An 18,446-nucleotide genomic window follows, 5' to 3' on the forward strand; every position below is an offset into this window, starting at 1 on the left:
TTTAACAACCGGAGGAGTTTTTATTTATTTTTTTTTATCTAATCATATTTTATAACACTGTGCAGGTAGATGGAGTGCAATAGTTTACTGAATCACATTTCTGCACAGTGGAGATGGTAGGTTGTTTTTTTATCTATGCACAGCATCTTTCATGTAGACCAAAAACATCCATTTTACGGTTTTCTTTTCAATGCCATTTTGTACAAACAGGACATTTTATGGCTTTTTCATCAACTTTCTTCACCACTTATCCACAAACGGCAGATTCATAAAGTCTTTGTCTAACAGTTACTTTTATTTTTTTTTGTCAGATCATATAAAACTTAAATTAGTGGTCCTAACATGACAAAATGTGAAAAAAAATCGAAAGGGTGTTAATATTTTAGTCAGGAAAAAAAAAAAATCTCAGGGCTTTTTCTTGTAAACTAGAGATGAAGTGGCATTTAGAAGGTTGTGGTTTAAATCTGAAGGCTCATCCCGCCACCCTCCCATCTCGTACCTGATTGCTTGAGCAGTGTCGGTAGAGCTGCGTGGTTTCTGATGTTCCTGTGGACGGTAAGCCATGACTCAGTACCGACACCTTGGCTCATCAGCAGAAACTTGCTGTCATTTTCAAAGCCCTGCAAAAAAAAAAAAGGTCACAATGAATAGACCTGAAAGTGTAAGGTAAAGTTGTGATGCAATTGTCATTTAATTTGTGGTACTATTACCAAATTTGGTCAAATTAAACTCATTGGTGTATAAAATATAACCACAGTTTAATTTCAAATTAAAAATTTTCAATCCAACTGATTTAAAACGGAAAATTACAGGCCTATAATTTGTAACAGAAGAATAGCCGGACGCAGGATCAAACGTCTTCAGTCCACATCTGGTTTGTTGGGTTTGCTAGCTCTTCCATGCTAATTTCTGACCACTAGCTAGCTGTTGAGCTAGCTACCTAAAACTGTTCACTCCACTGTGTTTTCACTGCAGCAGAATTTCTAGGACCCTATTGAGTCTCTAAAGGCTACATTTTAGAGTCTGTTCTAAAATGTAGCCTTACTAAAAGAGTGATATGTATTTTCTGACACATTTCCATTCGTTAAGCTACCTGCCGAGACGTCCAGGCACACAACAGCATTTAGCTCTAGAAATCAGGTCACAAACATTCGCAACCTCAATAAACTAGCGTGATGTACAGCCAGAATATGACACATCTTGCGTTTCTGCTCATTTTTTCTATAATGGAAAAAAAAAGAAAAAGTTGACTATTTTTCTCCTTGCTTTGCTGCTGTGATGGTATCAAAAGTGCTCTGGCCGCCTACGCGGAACATTAACCTATGAAAATATGTTCAACAGCTTTCTGTGGGGATAGAAGTCACTGTGGAAATGTAAGAGGAAGTGGAGGGGAAAAAGGCAAACATGTTCACACATGTTGCCTTCTGGTGGTGTGTTTTTGTTTCTTTTCTTTTTTTGTAATGCTAAGAAAAACAAAGTGAGGTGTGAGAACTTTTAATTGCAGTTTTTTTTTTGTTTTTGTTTTAGCTCTATCGAAGAAATTAAGTTTCTACCAAAAGTTTTAAATGCACTGCAGTTCAGAGAAAACGATTCATAGAGTGCAAGTCGGATGTCGCCTCTTTAAATCGAAAGAGCCGTGGAGGAGAGGAAATTGAGCTGCGTGGTTTTTGCAGGAATTCAGATATGACTCAGCAGCAGCCATCACTTTCCAGGAACTGAGCACCTGTTGATTCACAGCTGCTTCACTCACCGTCTCCCACACACACACACACACACACACACACACACACACGCTCACATGTATTCGAGGTCTCTCTGTTCTCTGTGTAGAAACTGTTACGCGACACCTCGTAATTCTTCGACACTTGTCAAAAACAGGATATTGTCATGCAGAAAATTTTAGTAGTCGTGTTTTTGGACTACTGTATTTAACAGGTATTTAAATGAAACAGAAATACTGTATTTTTAGGTTTTCTTTTTTCCAGAGTCCACGTGTGTTTTTACTTTATTACACAGTTTGCTGGAAAGCGTGGTGGTGGTGGCGGCATCATGCTGTGGGGGATGTTTGGTGGATGAAACGATGTCAGATGTTTCATCTTAAGCTCAAGTCAACTCAAACCCATAAAAACTTGTTTTGGTATTGATAGAACATTTATTAGGATTCTACGATGACATTTCCCACTAATATATCTGAATACAAGTCCAAGATTTGGCCGAAACCAGTTACTAATAATCCGCCTTCATACTTAGTGACATCCTGCTCTTAATCCTTAAGGTATGATTTCATTCCACTATAAGAAGTCACAGCTTTGCATCTTCTAGGAAGGCTTAGGAGTGTATTTAATTCCAGATCTGCATTTGTAAGAGTTAGACACTGATGTTGGCTCCTGACTCGCAGTTTCCTCTTTGAATTCACACCAAAGGTGTTCTTTCAGGTTGAGGTCAGGTTGGGGGCCATATTTCTACTGTTCCAACAAAGTCTGGATCATCAAATTGTCAAAATTGTTTTGGCAAAGCCAGCCACTTAAGAACTGCCCATTCTTCCACAAATGTTTGCAGAAACAGTCTGAATGTCTAGGTGCTTGATTTTAAAAAATATCTGGCCATGGTAGTGATTGGAAGACAAGAATTCAATTATTTGAATGCGCAAAGAAGTTACTTTTAGCAATATATTGTACATCATTGTACAATATATCAGACACTAAAGAAAGTTGAACCAGATATTAGTGGGGGCTAAGTAGCGTTTAAACAAGAAGTTTAAATAAACCAAAATAAAAAAGCACCTTTTTTCCTCTCACTATTCAAAGTTAAAACAGACCAAACTTATCATTGGCCAAAATATTTCTATTTGCTAAATGTCACAATAATGAGAGAAAGAACATGTCAAATATTTATTAATGTCCACAAAATCAGAAGGGGCGTTGTGTCAAAATTTCCACCACCGTACTTCACAGTTGGGATGGTGTTTTACAAGAGTCCCAGTTTTTCCTCCAAACGTGTTGATGTTCATTATGGCCAAACGGTTTTTCTTTAGCATCATCAGATGACAAGTTACGTCTCTAAAATGTAAGATCCACGTCTCTGTGTGCATCTGTAATCTGACATTTTTACGTTTGATCTGTAGTGACGGCTTCTTCCTCGCTGAGCGGCCTTTCAGCCCACGCGACTTCTGATTTCAGCTGCATGTATTACAGCCTGTGTGCTTAATTTAAACCAATAAAGCCAAATATGAATACTCTATGTTGGTTTTAAAAATTACCATATCACCCTGGAAAATTGATGACAACCCAGATATACTAGCAATGACTTTTATGGAAATCCTAAATTTTTCTTGGTCTCTGACTAGCACTAAAATAAAAGTAGGCCTCTTTTTTCCCTGTGAGGGACGGGCTAAGGATTTACCAATCACGTTTTCTCCCCGCAAGGATGTGATGTGGACAGGAAGTCCATTGTTGTCCACTCCCTCTTCCCTTTTGTTTTCAAGCCAGACTTTCCCACGCCTCCTCTTATTTACACTTTGTGTATTGTTGGATCTTGCATTTTGTGGAAAAGGAAAATAAACATATCGGGTGTACCTGACATTGTTCACCTTTCTATCAAGGAAGGGGACAAAAAAAATCAAAAAAACAACAAAAAGAAAAGAAAAGAAAAAAGCACAAAAGCCAACAAGCTGCCGGAGCAGAGCACGGCAGGGAGAAACCTCTTTTTACGGCGCACTACTTTTACGGTCTTATTAAAACGCGTCTAAATACGATCTGGGGCCAATCAATTACAGCCTTTCAGGAAATGTAATGTCCTGGCTTGCACTTGAACTAACCTCGTGATGAAATCCAGTTCATCAGCAGTCTGTAATCGTCCTACAGAGACTCGTCTTAGGCTCAGTGTTTCATCAACTTCCATCATACCGTTTGGGTTTTTTTTTTCTTTCATCCCTACATCATACAATTCCTGTAAATTATAATAGCCTTTGGGATGCGTGAGTGGAGAATTTCCTTAATTAAACCCCTATTACTGTAATATCCTGTTATGGAAAGGCACACTCATAAAACTGGCTGCTTCTTATCACCAGGTTTCATGCATTAGTAATGTTGCATTATAGCACAGAGAGCGCTGTTGCGTTGCAGACTTATAGCTTTACTACCGTGCTGTAAAACTATAAGTATAAAGTTGTGTCCTAAATAATAGCATTGTGTTTAAAAAAGTGAGTAAACCCTTTAAATATATATAGTGATGGTTTATTTTTTATTTTAAAAATTCAGTTGGAAAAATGTACATGTTATTCTTTCCCTGAAAAACAAGATCAACAATAAAAAGTAACATTAGATTATCCAAATAAAAAAATAGTACTTTCTGAATTTTTCTTTTTACTTTATAACCCAGCCCAGGATCGTTTGTCTCCATTGCACAATTCCTCTGCATTCCCTTGAGTTTGCTTTGCCAACAGTGTTTTTGTGACGTCACTCTTTCTCTCGGATTAACGGTAATCCTATTCATCTGGAACCAAGATGTTGCTCGCTTCCTGGTGTGTTTGGGGTCAACGTGACCCGTTCAAGAACTCAAGCTGATTCATGTCTGGGAAACGTCCCCTTATCTTGACCCCTGAGTTGGCAGACTTCAAAATGCTTGAATTAACGTCGAAGGGTAATAAAATATTGAACCCATTTCTTAACCTGGGTGTTCGTTTTACCCCAAAATTAGATTTTTTTGGTGGCTGGGATCTTCAAATTCTTCTGGTAAGTGGCAGCCATCTTTCATCACCTGAGGTGGGTAGCTACTAGTAACATTTACTTAAGTAACTTTGGGTGGAAAAGTACTTCTGGGAGAAGTTTTACTGCACTGTAGCTTTATTTTGAGCCACAGTGCAACTGTAGTAAAGTAAAACTTTTATCCAACTTTTACTTGGATACAATTTCTGGCTCCTTTGCTCAGAACTCTACTTTACTGAATGAAGAACAAGCATGTTTAACCAAAAATGGATCAGAACCAGAACCACACCTTGTTTGTTATATTGAGACCGTCGCTCTAAAGCTATTTTCTATTTGTGTTTTCTGTTGTGCCATTTGGATGTGAATGTGCAGTAAACAACTTATTATTACTGGAAGCACTTTGTGCTGTTCTAGCATACATTAACTATCGTAGTACATGATGGTTTCAATGGTTTTGTTGTGAATTAAAAAAAAAGATTTCAAAGTGCTGCTGCTGTTTTCTATACACAAATATACAAATCTTAAACTAAGTTATTTTTCAAATTACCATACTCAATTTCACATTTCTTTTGATGAGTGCGCTATTTTTATTAAAGTGACAGTATTATGTAAAATTGACTTTTTTGTGCTTCACATCGTGTTATAATGTTATTCCCTCATCAAAAACATACCTGGACTGTTGCCTTTATTCTTTTGTGCATGTTTGAGAAATCTTTTAATCTCCTTTGCAACCATTCAGCTGTGCAAAACGCCTGGGTGGATCTAGCCCCGCCTTCGAGGACAAAGCCCCTCCTCTGAGCTACAGAGTCCTAGTTTCTGAGTTTCTGCCTCACAGAGCAGCCTTACCCTGAATGTGGAGTCTCAGAAAGAGCAAGAGGTTTTTAAAGAGACAGAAGTCCAATTTCAAGGGGTTATACACTAGGAAGTAAAATTTCTTTTGGGTCATATTTGATATATACAACATTTTAATAACAATATTAGTAAAAATAGTTACTTGATTATGGTATAAAATGGCACCATGTGACTGGAAAACACATGACACTGCCCCTTTAAATGCACAGTGTTATTTTTTTCTTCTTGTAAATCTGCCATTACTGCACAGTTTCTTATCCTTATTTTGAATGTGGATGCTTCTACCTTTAACTTGCTGGTGGTACACCTAAATTTCCCCAATGTGGGACAATATGACGCTATTGGTCAACTCTGGGGCTTTCTATTTCCACCCCAAGAGCCCAAATAAACATAACTGACATACATTTTTGCAATACTTCAAACAGGAAATCTTTGTGGTCAGAGTAAAGTCAACAGCTCTTTAAATTCTCAAATGAACTGAAGCCTGCCTGTTAGAAAAAACAAGTGGGGACAACATGTATAAGATATAATAATGCCATTGTTGAGTTAATTATATTATTTTGCCCTCCAGTTTGTTTTCCTTTACTATTTATGAATGAAGGCGGAGGTCAGTGATCTGTTGACATTTTCTGGTCTTAACCACCAGGGGGTTCAGCAACACACAGAAAGACAGCCAACAGTCTCTTTCATTGTTCATGGTTGTGTGTGTGCGTGTGTATGTGTGTATAAGTGTGTGTGCGTAACTCTCTCGGGTAGCATAAAGACGACGTTCAGTGCGAAAAACTTGCAATTCATGGCATGGAGGAGTCAGCGGGCAGCTGCAGCCCTCCACCCTTTGTCAGGTTAGGTGGATGAACGGCACATCATGCCCTGAATCCGCTTTCTAACGTCGAGTTGAATCAAACCTCCGTAAAGCTACTCGGCTGATGTTTTCCTCCTTCTTCTTCTCTCTCTCTTTCGCTTTCCTGCCTTATTTTTCCTCCTCCTCGGTGAAATCTGACTCAACAACAGCGGCTCTTTCCCCCACCTCTCTTTCTAGTTTGGATGGCAGATTCGTGCTAATTGGCCCGCGTGGATCGCAGCATCAAGAGAAAAATAAAAAACCTTCCGCTCGCGCACTGCGCCGTTTCAGATGCCTTCAACTTTGAGGGCGAGGGACAACCCCTGAGAGCCCCAGATTTCAACAGGAGGAGCAGGCAGCCAGACATCTCCGTCAGCTCCCACTTTATGAGAAGGACACGTCTGTGGAAGGGCTGAACGGGGGAACCATGGCAGCTACTTTATCGGCGGAGGAGGAACAGGTAGGCCCAGGGAAGGCAGAGGGAGGGAAGGGGGGTGTTTAGGCGTCCACTTCTTACTTTTACAGCGACGAACGACGAATTTCGCTCTCGTTTCTACCTGGAGGGGTTTTTTTGGTCGCTCGCTGTGTGCGCGCGCGCGTGTACGTGCGTGCGCGCGCGCCGCAGCGAAGTGGCGGCGGTGGTGCGCAATAGTGGCTTTGTTGCGAAATAGTCCCGAGCGCAAAGCGGAAACATTGTATCGATTTCTGGCGCATTATTGCCCTGATTGCATCACCGTCAGTTCCTGTCCAGCGGCTCAGATGATGTGTTGAAACCCGGGCCGCGCTGCCGATGCGAAGTGCTGTGCCCCGAGTTCTGACATTATTGCCGGGGAAAGGTTTAACCAGAGACCGGGTAGGGTGAGGGGGGGAGAGGAAGCGCCTGGACACGGTCCCTGCTTCCTCGTTTGGGGTCAGTCACTGATGTTTATAGTAGAAACTTCTCTGAGCCTGTTGAGTCTTTTACAGTAGCCTAATGTTACTGATTCTGAGTAGAAATGAAAGGGAGAGTTATATTTAATCGGATTTTATTTGGTTTGAATCAGGATATAACTGGATATACAGCTGGGTTGAACTGGAGTGAACCAGATTAAGATTGGATAAAATTGTATTGCGTTTGATTAATTTAAATTAGTTTTTTGTGACTAATGTAGTTGTATTGTATAACAGTTGACACAAAAACTGAGTAAATTGAATTCAACCGGACTAGGTATGGCTCTGTTAAGTAAAAGAATTGATACTGGAACTATAATGTGGCTCTACAGAGTCTAATAGCTGGACTAAAATGGATTAAGGTTGGGTTCAGATGGACTGAACCAAAATAGGATGTACTTTTGGTTTAAAATTAACTTTATTAAACTGTATTTCAGTTTGTTAAAATAAACAATGTTATACTGAAATAGATTACAAAACTGAATCTGGCTCAATTGAACTGGACTGCATGTTGATTTAATTGTTCAAGTAAGTTTGAGTCGAACTGGGTCAAAATACATTAAAATAAATGCATTGCTTACATTTTTTTTTACTTAGTAGGATTGAACTGGACTGCACTGTTTTCCATTATTGTTCATTTCAGTGGTACTATGCTCAATCACAAACTTAAAATCAGACTGAATTATACTGACATGAACTACATTCCAAACCGAACCACAAACTTTGAATTGATTTAGACATTAATTACAATGACATAAGCAGTAATTCACTTTGTGTAATTCAATTTGAATTTTATTGAATTCAGTTGGATTCAGCTGGACTGTCCTGTGTTAAATCATATTGAATTAGACTATTTTCCATTGAAATTAAATGGATTTATATGTTATTCTAACACTTAAAACGTGAACTCTTCTGTTAAAACTGGATTTGATTTATTTTGGCTAAGTTTGTAGAGAAGCAATGGATCATAAATGAATTGAAACAAACCGTAGCGCTTATTGAAGCAAAAATATTGAACAAGACTGTATTAGCTGAAGCAATTTGGACTGGAATGAAAGTCTAACTTTGCTTATAAAGAAACTTCAGGTTTTTTTGTGAAATTAATCAGATTTCATCCATCCACCTGTCCATCATCTATACCTTTCTATCACGATAAATTGTTCCAGAAGTTATCACGATAAATTATAATATTGTTGTTTTGTGACCATTTTTAAGTAATATAATAGTAATGACAAAATAATAATATAAGAACACATTCTCAAAGATCAATAAACTTTAAATTGTAATGAACATTTAACACTGGAACTGGAAGGCATTTTAAATGTCCAAATAAATAAATAAATAAATAAAACAAATAAAATGAATTGTGAAGTTTTTGTAAACAACTGAAGACTTTTATCATCCAGTTTTTGAAAACTGGAGGAAAAAAAAGAGAAAAACAATAAATCAGACCAATGGAAATTATTGAGTTTGTTTTAATTTATCATGTGATTAATTGATGTTTTGATTATTGTGACAGGCCTATCTATACCTGCCTGTCTTTGCCCATCTCAACAAGCAGGCACCATGCAGAAGGACCCCAGTCAGAATATGAACCCATGAAAATGGAAAATGAAGCCTTAAAATCTGTACCTGTGCTAGCAATTAGTATCTTTATGAGATACATCTTGCTAGCACCTTTTGTCATCAGAAATGTTTTTTTTTTTTTTTTTAATCTTTGTGGCAAAGACTTAGCAAGGCACCAGAAACATCCCTCAGCAGACTTTGGTCCATAATGACGTGATTGCATCATGCCGTTGCTGCAGGTTTGTTGGCTGCACAGCCGTAATGCAAATGTCCTGTTTGGACACACCCAAAAGGCGATCTGTTGGATGAATATCTGGTGACTGCAGAGGCCAGTTGAGCACAGAGAACTCATTGTCATGTTCATCAAACCAGTTTAAGATGGCTAAACTGTGGTCATGAAGGAAAAGACAGGGTGAGTAACAGAACAGCAGGTAGGCTGTTGCTACGAAGGGACCTAAAGTGTGGCTAAGGAAATCCCCCATATCACGATACCAACAGCATCACCCAGTGCGGTCTGCTGCTGCTGGAGCCCACCTGCTTCTATGTTTAATGTGTTGTGATGGCAAGTTTAGTTGCTTAGTGTCTTTTCTAACACCAATACAGCATTTTTATCCGCTCAGCCTCCACTCTGGATTTTTTTCTGGGCCATTCTGTATACACTCAAGACATGGTTGTGTGTGAAAAAACCCCACCTTTGTTTCCCATTTAGTATTTGGTTTAACTTCAGCACATCTAGATGTAAGCCAACAGCCAGATGCCTGGTTGTTGGCTTTTTATGTCAACAAGCAATCAATCTTGTCCGGTGAATTTCTCCATTTTGTGTCATGGAAATGTACGTTTTGCAAAATTGTGCAACAAAATTAGACTGCTGGGCTGTTGTTAATACTAGGGCGTGTAATGATACCTAAAACTCACAAGATGAGACACGATGATGATTTCACGAGAATGAGATTTTAATATTACTTTCAAGAAAACTTCAAAGATCAAATTTATGGTACAAATAGACCTTTATGCTAAATTTCCATACATTTTGCCTGAAGCTGAACTTTTATTTTCAGATTTGTTTTCCTCTCTTCAGACCTAAGCATGGTCTGTGGTGCTATCGATAGGGTGGGCTGTGATGGATGTCTAACCTACCCCTAGACATCCATCCTGCGGTTGTTTTGGCAATGCTTTCTGCCTCTTTTGCATCTAAACAACTTGGAGTACTTGCACAATTTCCGTGTCTTCCTGTAGCATTTCTAGATCCAACTGGAAAACAAAAATTTGGCAAAACAAATTATTTAAGTGTAGTTGGGGCGTCTTCCACTCCCACTTCTTCAGGCAAAGAAACTCGAGATAGGATTTACCTCAACGTGAAATATAATGCTTTCATATTGCGAGATCTTCTGTGATGAGTTCTTGTTACACTGCTAGTTAATACCTTTTTTTAAAAAAAAAAAAAAGGAAAAGGAAGTGGATCTAACGAAACCCATGGTGGAGCAAAAGAAAAACAACAAAAAAACAGCCATGGAGATGGAATAAAAATGAGTTTGCCTCTACAAGACATTCGGAGTCTTGTTCTCTGTCTCTTGCCTCGGTTTTCTGCCGACTCCCCATCATCGACCCAGCAGAATGCTCCTTATCTGTTTCGTCCATTTCCTGTGTGAGGCAGGGCCCCCGCTAGGGTGCCGGGCAGCCTCATTGCATCCAAAGCCTAAACGGGGTGTGTGTGTGTGCGTGTGAGAGCTGATTCTGTGTGCATTTTGTAGCGTGGCCCTCTTGGGACTGTACACTGCTGTAGTGGAACTTCATTCTACATGCAGCTGTTAAAAGTATTTCCACTAGACACAGGGGAAGGGAAGGGAGCGGGGGTGAGTTTATGAGTAACTGAGTGGCGTGTGTGTCCATCAAGTGCTTCAGAGAAAGTGTGTGTTGAGACTGCTGCTCCCAGGAAGCGGCGAAGTGAGAGAAAGTGGGGAAGAGGCAGATAGTGACGTTATTGACTTCCTGTTTTGGCATTGACTCGTGCTAAATTGGACTCGGCGAAGTGAAGCCGCTCAACAGAAGTCCTACGTTCGTAAATGGATTAGTGTGGTATCTGTAATCAAATAGATTCAGGAGAAACGATGCGAGGGGCGGCCATTAAACCTTTTTAGGAAACGGAACGGAATAAACGCATTAGCCTTGTCTCGAGGATCAAGGTGTAATGATAGCACAGCTTTGGCTCTTCACCTCCTTCCCCTGATTTCTTCATTAGAAGTTCTCTCAACTTACATATTACCTTGTTAGCGAATCACCTTTTTGTTTTTTAAACTTAAGACCATTCAAAGACAACTCGTTTGTTTTAGTAGCTGATGGTTGTCCTACAGGGCAAAGCAAAAGTATATTTCCTCTTGCTTAAAGAGCCTAAAAAAACAACAACCAGGTCCTACATGTTGAATTGTGAATCAATTGTGATTAGCGATATTCATTTTGGTTAAATTTCAAGAGCCACGCCCAGGCCTGATTGCTGCCAGACCTGCAGAGTCAAGAAATCTCTAAATAGCACCTGTCTGTCAACAAGAAGTAGGCTGAAGTAGCTAAAAACAAAAACATCATCATCCTGTGATCTAAGGAAATCCAAGAATGGATGAGAAACAGGGTCAGTGTCATCCATTAGTCTGTAAAGGTTCACAAAGCTGTTTCCAAAGCTTTGGGAATTCACAATGCAAGATTTAATCCACAAATAGAGAAACCACTAAAAGTATTCCCAAGAGCGTATCAGTGACTCATCCAGGAGGTCACAAAACAACCTGAAAAAAAACAACAAAGCAGTCTAAAGCACTGCAGGCATCACTTGTCTCAGCTAGGTCACTGTTTACAATTCAACAGTAAGAAAGAAACTGACAAAAATGGCCTCTGTTGGAGAACTCCAGGGGAAAAGCTACTGCAACACAAAAGCCAGTTTTACATTTGAAGCAGCAAGGTAAATGTGGTCTAACGCAAACAGTCAATTTACGCCTGCAGTGGGCGCGTGAGTGGAAGATGATGAGCTGGAGCTCATCATCGTGGCTGTAGGCGGGATAAAATGTGCACGATGTTCAGGATGGTATTTTAAGAACATGGATGAAACTGTCACACATGTTCTTGTCTGATAGTTGTTATTCTTGAAGCTTTGATAATGGCTCTGTATGAATGTTTTGGGTTTTTTTGTATATTTGTGGCAATGTTTGTATTTTGTATGGTAATGATTTTTTTAAAAAGAATGCAAAAGCAGCATAGGAAATAAAAAAAAAGGAACAAGTGTTAAACTTTGTACCTTGTGTTCACATGGAAACCACATTTTAGGGGTCCCAAAGCTTTTTTTTTTTTTAAATAGAGTTCAGGGTTGAAATTTCACTATTGAATATTAATGTGGGCAGCAAAAATGCCTCCATTGTGAAAACGGTAACATATGGTCCAACTTTTATCCTGACCTACAACTCCAAACACATCGTACGCGTCAAACCGTCACACATAACAACAACGGCTGTTTGCATACTCCTGATTGTGCATTTACAATTCTGCGTTAAAAAAAAGTTTACAAAAGACTTCAACTGTGCTTTGTTTCTTGTCATTCTTGTTTTCTTGTTGTTTTTACTGCTAACTTCTTTTGGAGGCTATATGCTAATCATACTACATGAGTAGCAAAACTTCCTGGTCTAGGGGGCGTAAGAATAGCTTTCTGTGCCATTCTCTGTTTCCATGTAGATGAAATCATTTCCGGAAACATTCCCATGCGGGCGTGGGTGTTTTTGAACTTGACAACTTGTTTTACCTGTGTGGTTGTGCCCTGAAGCTAGTTTTAATGAAATGCCGGAGATGCTGCTTAAAGAGTTTTATGCACTCTTTTGTAACCAGTACAGTGGCATTGTTCTTCCTCTAAACTGTTGTTTCGAGCTGTCAAGTCGCTCTAAAGAAGCAATAGCTAGATATGGCTAAACTTTAGCTCAGTTGGCCGTTTGGATTTTTTCTTCTGCTAGCAAAAAAGAGCCACATGTAAACTAGCCTTTTGGCTAACCCTGATACCTTTACTATTTATTGATTAATGTACAGTGTCCCTTTGAAATAAAATAACACCAGATGAGCAGGCAGAATTGTTTTGAAACTAAAGTTTCTAACAGGTTACAATAGGTGGCATGTCCGAAGGTGAATTAACCAGCCTACTGCCGGCTAGCAACCAGGGCAGCTAACACGAATTACTCATTTATAACTCTCTGGTGTTTCTGGTGACAGGTTTGAAAATATATTGATGTTTCTTTATAGTATGTTATTTTCATTAAGTACATTATGTAGCTGACAAGTTTTGAGAAAGTATTTATGGTCTTTCTCCCTCATTATGTCTATAACTGCTACAAATTTACACCCAGATGGTGGCGATGTAACGGCAGTTTGTTCAGCTTCATGTTTTCGCAAGAGAAAACATACCATCAGGTTCTCATACTGGACTGTGAATAATGTGAACCATAGTTGGCTAAAAAAGTGGCTCCAATGAACAACTCTCTCAACAAACTGGGTAATGTCATCTCCGCGCTGGAAGGCCGCAAACTTCGATCTTAAAATGCCTCAGTTGGCATTCATAATGGCTTGTGACCACACACAAAACCTCTCAGGCTGCAGCAAACACAGTTAGCTGGAACTTGGTGCTTTAAAGTGATTTCTGAAAAAGTTCAAGGAGGGGAGAGAGGAAGAAGCTTTTCCAGCCATTTGAGAACTAGAGCAAGTCAGGGAAATATTTATGGCGTCCTCCAGGAGTTGGATAAGTCACTCCTCCGCAGTGAGTCCTCCACTGCAGTCCGGCAAAAACTACAGTAAAAACAAACTGGTTCATCCTCAAATGCCGCTCCAGCGGATATGGCCTGGTGTTTAAATACCAAACAAAAGTGGATTATGCAAAAGGAAAAAAAAAAAAAGGTTGATCACAACTTGGAGCTGGAAGGCTGTCCTGTAAAAATTTAACAGGGTAGTATTGACACTTCAACAAAAAGAAAACCACCTGCATCAAACGAATGGCTGACTTGTGAAAACCTTCTCTTGAATCAGACATGTTGCTCTGGTAACAAAATGCACTTCTAGATATGTCCATAGTGAAGGATGCACACATCAGAATTTTATATCTTATTTACAATTTTTTAATTTTTACAATGTTTAGCTGCCAGTTTTTGCTAAATCCATATTCTCAAAAATGACTACATTATAAGAAGACAGAGCCAAAGACTTCCAGCAGTGGTCAGCCTTAAGTTATCCACATTAAGAGAGGTGATATTAGCAAGGAGTCTCTGGAAAACCTGATTTTACTTGATTAAGACAAAGACCAAGTGGTTGGCATATTGATTTAGCTAGCTTTACTAAAATGGCATTTTCCACATGGAAAATCTAATCTAATCTTGCCTTCCTGGTGTCTGCTGAAAGTCTTGCTCTCTCTCACTGTCTTGCAGTCTGACTGTTTGAATGTATACTTTCCTTTTTCCTCTTATGTCCTTTTGCGAACCTCATTGTTAAACTACTTACTGTCACTCAAAATGGATAACTTTAAGTGTTCTTCCCTTAGTAGCATCCACGGTGAAAAAGTCAGATTTGGGGTTTCAGGTCTTCAGGATACCGATTGAACCGAAAATTCGCCAATCATCGTCAAAATATTTACCTAAATCTGTAGGTTTATACAACTAAGGATTTCTAACAATAAACAGATATATAATCTCATAATTTGTTTTTAAACTTCAAATTTAGTCAGCATTAATGTATTAATGTTGACTAACATTAGTCCAATCTGTTGACAGACTGGATTAATGTTAAGAAAATAATCCAATCTGAAGGTAATTTTGTACAGTGAGGATTTTATCTGAATACAGGTCTCATTCAGTAAAATCAAATGAAGCGTTACAGATAAACAGATGGGCCGACGTGTCATTTCCTCTGCGACCGCAGTGTTCAAGCTTTTCCCATAAATATGTCATTCAGTGATCTGTTCTCTACCCCTTTTTCCTTCTAAAGTTTCTTATTTTCGTTACAGGAACATTAGTCGCTTTATTATCCTGTTATTGTGCAATTTCCTTCTCCTAAGTCCAAAGTTCAGAGCACATCCCTCTCTCCTCTCACTCTCATTTTCTCTGTGAGAGTCGGATATTAAGGGGTACCTCTGCCCTGTCAGGTGCAATCAGCCTTCATCCCTCGCATGCCAAGGCATCTGAACAGAGCAGGAAGCTGCCGGCCCCGCCGCCTCTGAAAGCACTGGCTTTTCCGAGGAGAGACACTGGCATCTTGTCTTCAGCCTCAGCTCCCGTCAGTGATCGTTTTGTCTTCCTAACGAGCCGCCGATTCCCAGAACCTGACTTCCTCTCTTCAGTGCGAGCCTCGCCACTGCTGCGCCTAAGTGGAGAAGTGAAACCCTGTGTTCAAAGCCCGACCTTTCAGAGCCTCCCGTTGCACCCTGTTGAGGATTCACTGTGTGCTGACAGGCTTACTCTTTGAGTTGCTGGGATGGGATGTAATATAGTTAGGACCTGAATGCGCATTTAATTTAAAAGCCCCTAAATGTCTACTGTCAGCCCTGTATAGTCCACTTTAATCAAACTGTAGTTTGTTCGACTGGAAAGTCCGTTTTGTTTTGGGAGGTGTGAACACGCAATCGAACTCTGATGTGAACTAGAAAAGTGAACTTTGGTCCGCTGGAAAAGCTAGGCCTTGGTTTGGTTCAAATAAATGCACATGTGACTCCAAGAGCAGGAATTGTACTATAGCGCAGAGCATTCTGGGAGAATATGACCAAAACAAACACACAAGTCAAGCACTAGAGGGACACATGGCTCGTGGTCTTTTACCAGCGACAAAAAAGAAATTCTAAAACCACTAAAATCTGACGCTACTCAACATTTTTGTGTGCTCAGTGTCTTCTTCAGAGGTTTTTGCGTCTTTTCCTTCAGATGTTCTTAGTGCAGCGCCACCACAGGTGAGGAGGTGAACAGGTGTTTCAAAGGTGTTTGGCTTATCTGAAGCAGTGCAGTGTGAAAGTGAACCGCACCAATAAAACCGAGTCTATCTGGTGTGAAAACATGCCAAATGTAAACTTTACATTGTAAAGGAATATTCTGACCCACTTCCATTTATGGAGTTTCTTGGGATTTATTGTTCACTGCTGAAGTAATCTGTGGCTAAAAGTGGGTTATGGATTAGCACGCACACAAATATCACGTCTTTTTGTCTTCACAAGGACTTTGCATTGACATCCATTCATTTTTTATTATATTCTGCAGCCTACCCCCAACCCAGTACCTAACTTATACTCAATTTACACTAAATCTGGCCCGAAACTTTAACATAGCACTAATTCCTATGGTGCAGTGGGTCCTGGCAATGTGGTATTTGATGGGAAAATGGGCATGAGAAATGCTAAAACACACACACCTTGTGTGCACACAAACCTACTCTGCTCTACACACAAGGGCATTCTTGCACTCATGCAAACAATCCAAAAGGCAGAAGGTAATGCTGTCAGATTGGCCAGGTTTCTTTTGAATACGTCGGGCTGGAAAAAACAGTTTTGGGTGGGGTTGATTAAAATTTGGGTTGCTTTTAGAAAAGGTTTTAAGAAAGTCTTCTTAGGACAATTATATCAAAATAGTTGTCACTGTGTGGCAGAAAAGCTCAAAACTCGTACATTTTAATAAAATGCGTCCTTTCATTTTTAGTTAATTTATTTTGAAATGTCTGTCAAATGTGAAGTCATCAGTGAGTGATAGTCATTGGTCAATCAAGTGTCTCCATGTCATAGTATTGTAAAAAATAAATCCCAGTGCAATTTGGTGAATTAAAAGGATATGGTGCCTCATAAAACACATCTTGTTGTGTTCAGAATATGATAAAAGACAAGCAGAAACATCTAATGTTGTTCATGGAGACAAGCTGAATGCTTGTATTAAAGTCTTTTTATGCAAATATGTGCTTTTCGTATTGCCTTTTTATATTTGCTTATGAAAACAAGTTGTGTCTCTGGCCTTGTTTCAGTCGCAAACTTAAAGCCGTCCATCCGTTCTATCTTTTTTCTCAAACTGTGTGTGTCTGTCTGTGTGTGTGTGCGGGTGTGTGCGTGCGTGTGTCTGTGTGTGTGCGTGTGTGTGTGTGTGTGTGTGTGTGTGTGTGTGTGTGTGTGTGTGTGTGTGTACAGTTTCACTTCCTGCCCTGCTTGACCCTCCGACTGGGAGAGCTCAAACTCACTGACGTCCTCTCCGTGTCCTTTCCAGGCCACCAGGCAGTTTCTAGAGGAAATCAACAAGTGGACCAGTCAGCATGGAGTGTCTCCGTTGTCCAGGGAACTGGCCGTCAAGTTTCTCATGGCTCGCAAGTTTGACGTCCTCCGCGCCATCGAGCTCTTCCACAGTTACCGGGTAAGGGAGAGGGACGCTACTAACCTGATGTGTCATCATGTCCTTAAAGCATCTGCTTCCAGCTGGACTTGCCAGCCCCGGATTTTGTCGATAAGGAGCAATGATTAGTTGGACGAGCATCAAAACTCTTTGCTGTGAATAACATTTACTTTAGTTCAGTTTCCTTTTGTGGTTTAAGGCCAGACGACGATCCCTAGATTCAAATGTTTCTGCAGTTTCCACATCCAAAACTGTGGATGTGGTCCTGTAAAACCCATATGTATCTGTTAAAATAAAACAAAAACAAAAAATGGCAGGTAGATTCATCCTTAAATATCTGAAACTCAAATTCATTCCTGGATGTTTTTAACCTGTTTTGTACTGAAAAATATTTACATCACCTGTTTTTTTCAGAGACGAAGGTTTAGTGGGTAGATGGAAATATTTGTAATATTTTATTCTTGATCTAGTACAGTTGTGTCCAAATATTTTTGCCATGGGGTCAATTTGAAATCATCCGCGGGTCACAAACATATCTAAATAAATGTTTGTTTTCTCAGTTTGATCTCAGTAATATACATAAAATTTTTAATGAAACAAAACATAGTTGTCTAATTTTTGTTGAACACTAATCAGTACATTGTGGATCCAAAACACAATAAGGATTGCCTTTGTGTTTTTCCCTCCTTCAGGTCATTATTGTGAATAAGAACAGGTTCTTAATAACTTACCTCATTAAATAAAGGTAAAAGTTATTTTACCTGGCACATTATGTTATAAAATGGCACTGTCAAGTACCTATGTTAACTATTTGTTATATAAATGCTACACATATTATAGAAATTTGACTTGGGTCTGAAATTGGGACGCTGTCTCTTTAAGAAACTCCAGCTCTTTCTGAAACTCCGCCTTCAGGAACTCATCACAACATGGCTCCTCCATTAACCTTTTAACAAAGTTTTTTACTGAGAAACCTCAAGCTTCTGCTGTGTAACAGGTTGTTGCTAGGTAACCAAATCGTGAGTGAGTCAGTTGATGCCACTAGCCTAGCTTAGCTTAGCTGCATGGTTCTGGATTGAAATGACTGAATATTCTATCAGATGTATTATCTATTCATATTGATCACCTGTCTATAGCGATCTATAATGTTATTGATCTATTGTCCAGCCCTAGTCAGAGCCCATCCAC

The 18,446-nt window shown here is 39.5% G+C and overlaps 1 protein-coding gene across 3 annotated transcripts in view; it reads left to right on the forward strand.

Annotated features, from left to right (window-relative positions):
* The first annotated feature begins 6,212 nt into the window (after positions 1-6,212).
* Positions 6,213-18,446, forward strand: part of ptpn9a (protein tyrosine phosphatase non-receptor type 9a) — a 29,911-nt gene continuing 17,677 nt past the window's right edge. Inside the window, exons 1-3 of one of the 3 annotated variants that reach the window (XM_014970834.2) lie at positions 6,213-6,400; positions 6,570-6,859; positions 17,136-17,279. In XM_014970834.2, the coding sequence (XP_014826320.1) occupies positions 6,827-6,859; positions 17,136-17,279 (177 nt within the window). In that variant the 5' untranslated portion in view covers positions 6,213-6,400; positions 6,570-6,826. Of the gene's footprint in view, positions 6,860-17,135; positions 17,280-18,446 lie in introns of all 3 variants that reach the window. The other 2 variants (XM_014970836.2, XM_088006520.1) reach the window with 2 other exon arrangements.

The sequence above is a fragment of the Poecilia mexicana genome, unplaced genomic scaffold (assembly GCF_051168715.1).
Source record: "Poecilia mexicana isolate PSO_F unplaced genomic scaffold, ASM5116871v1 scaffold_6, whole genome shotgun sequence".
In the NCBI taxonomy this organism is placed as follows: Eukaryota; Metazoa; Chordata; class Actinopteri; order Cyprinodontiformes; family Poeciliidae; genus Poecilia; species Poecilia mexicana.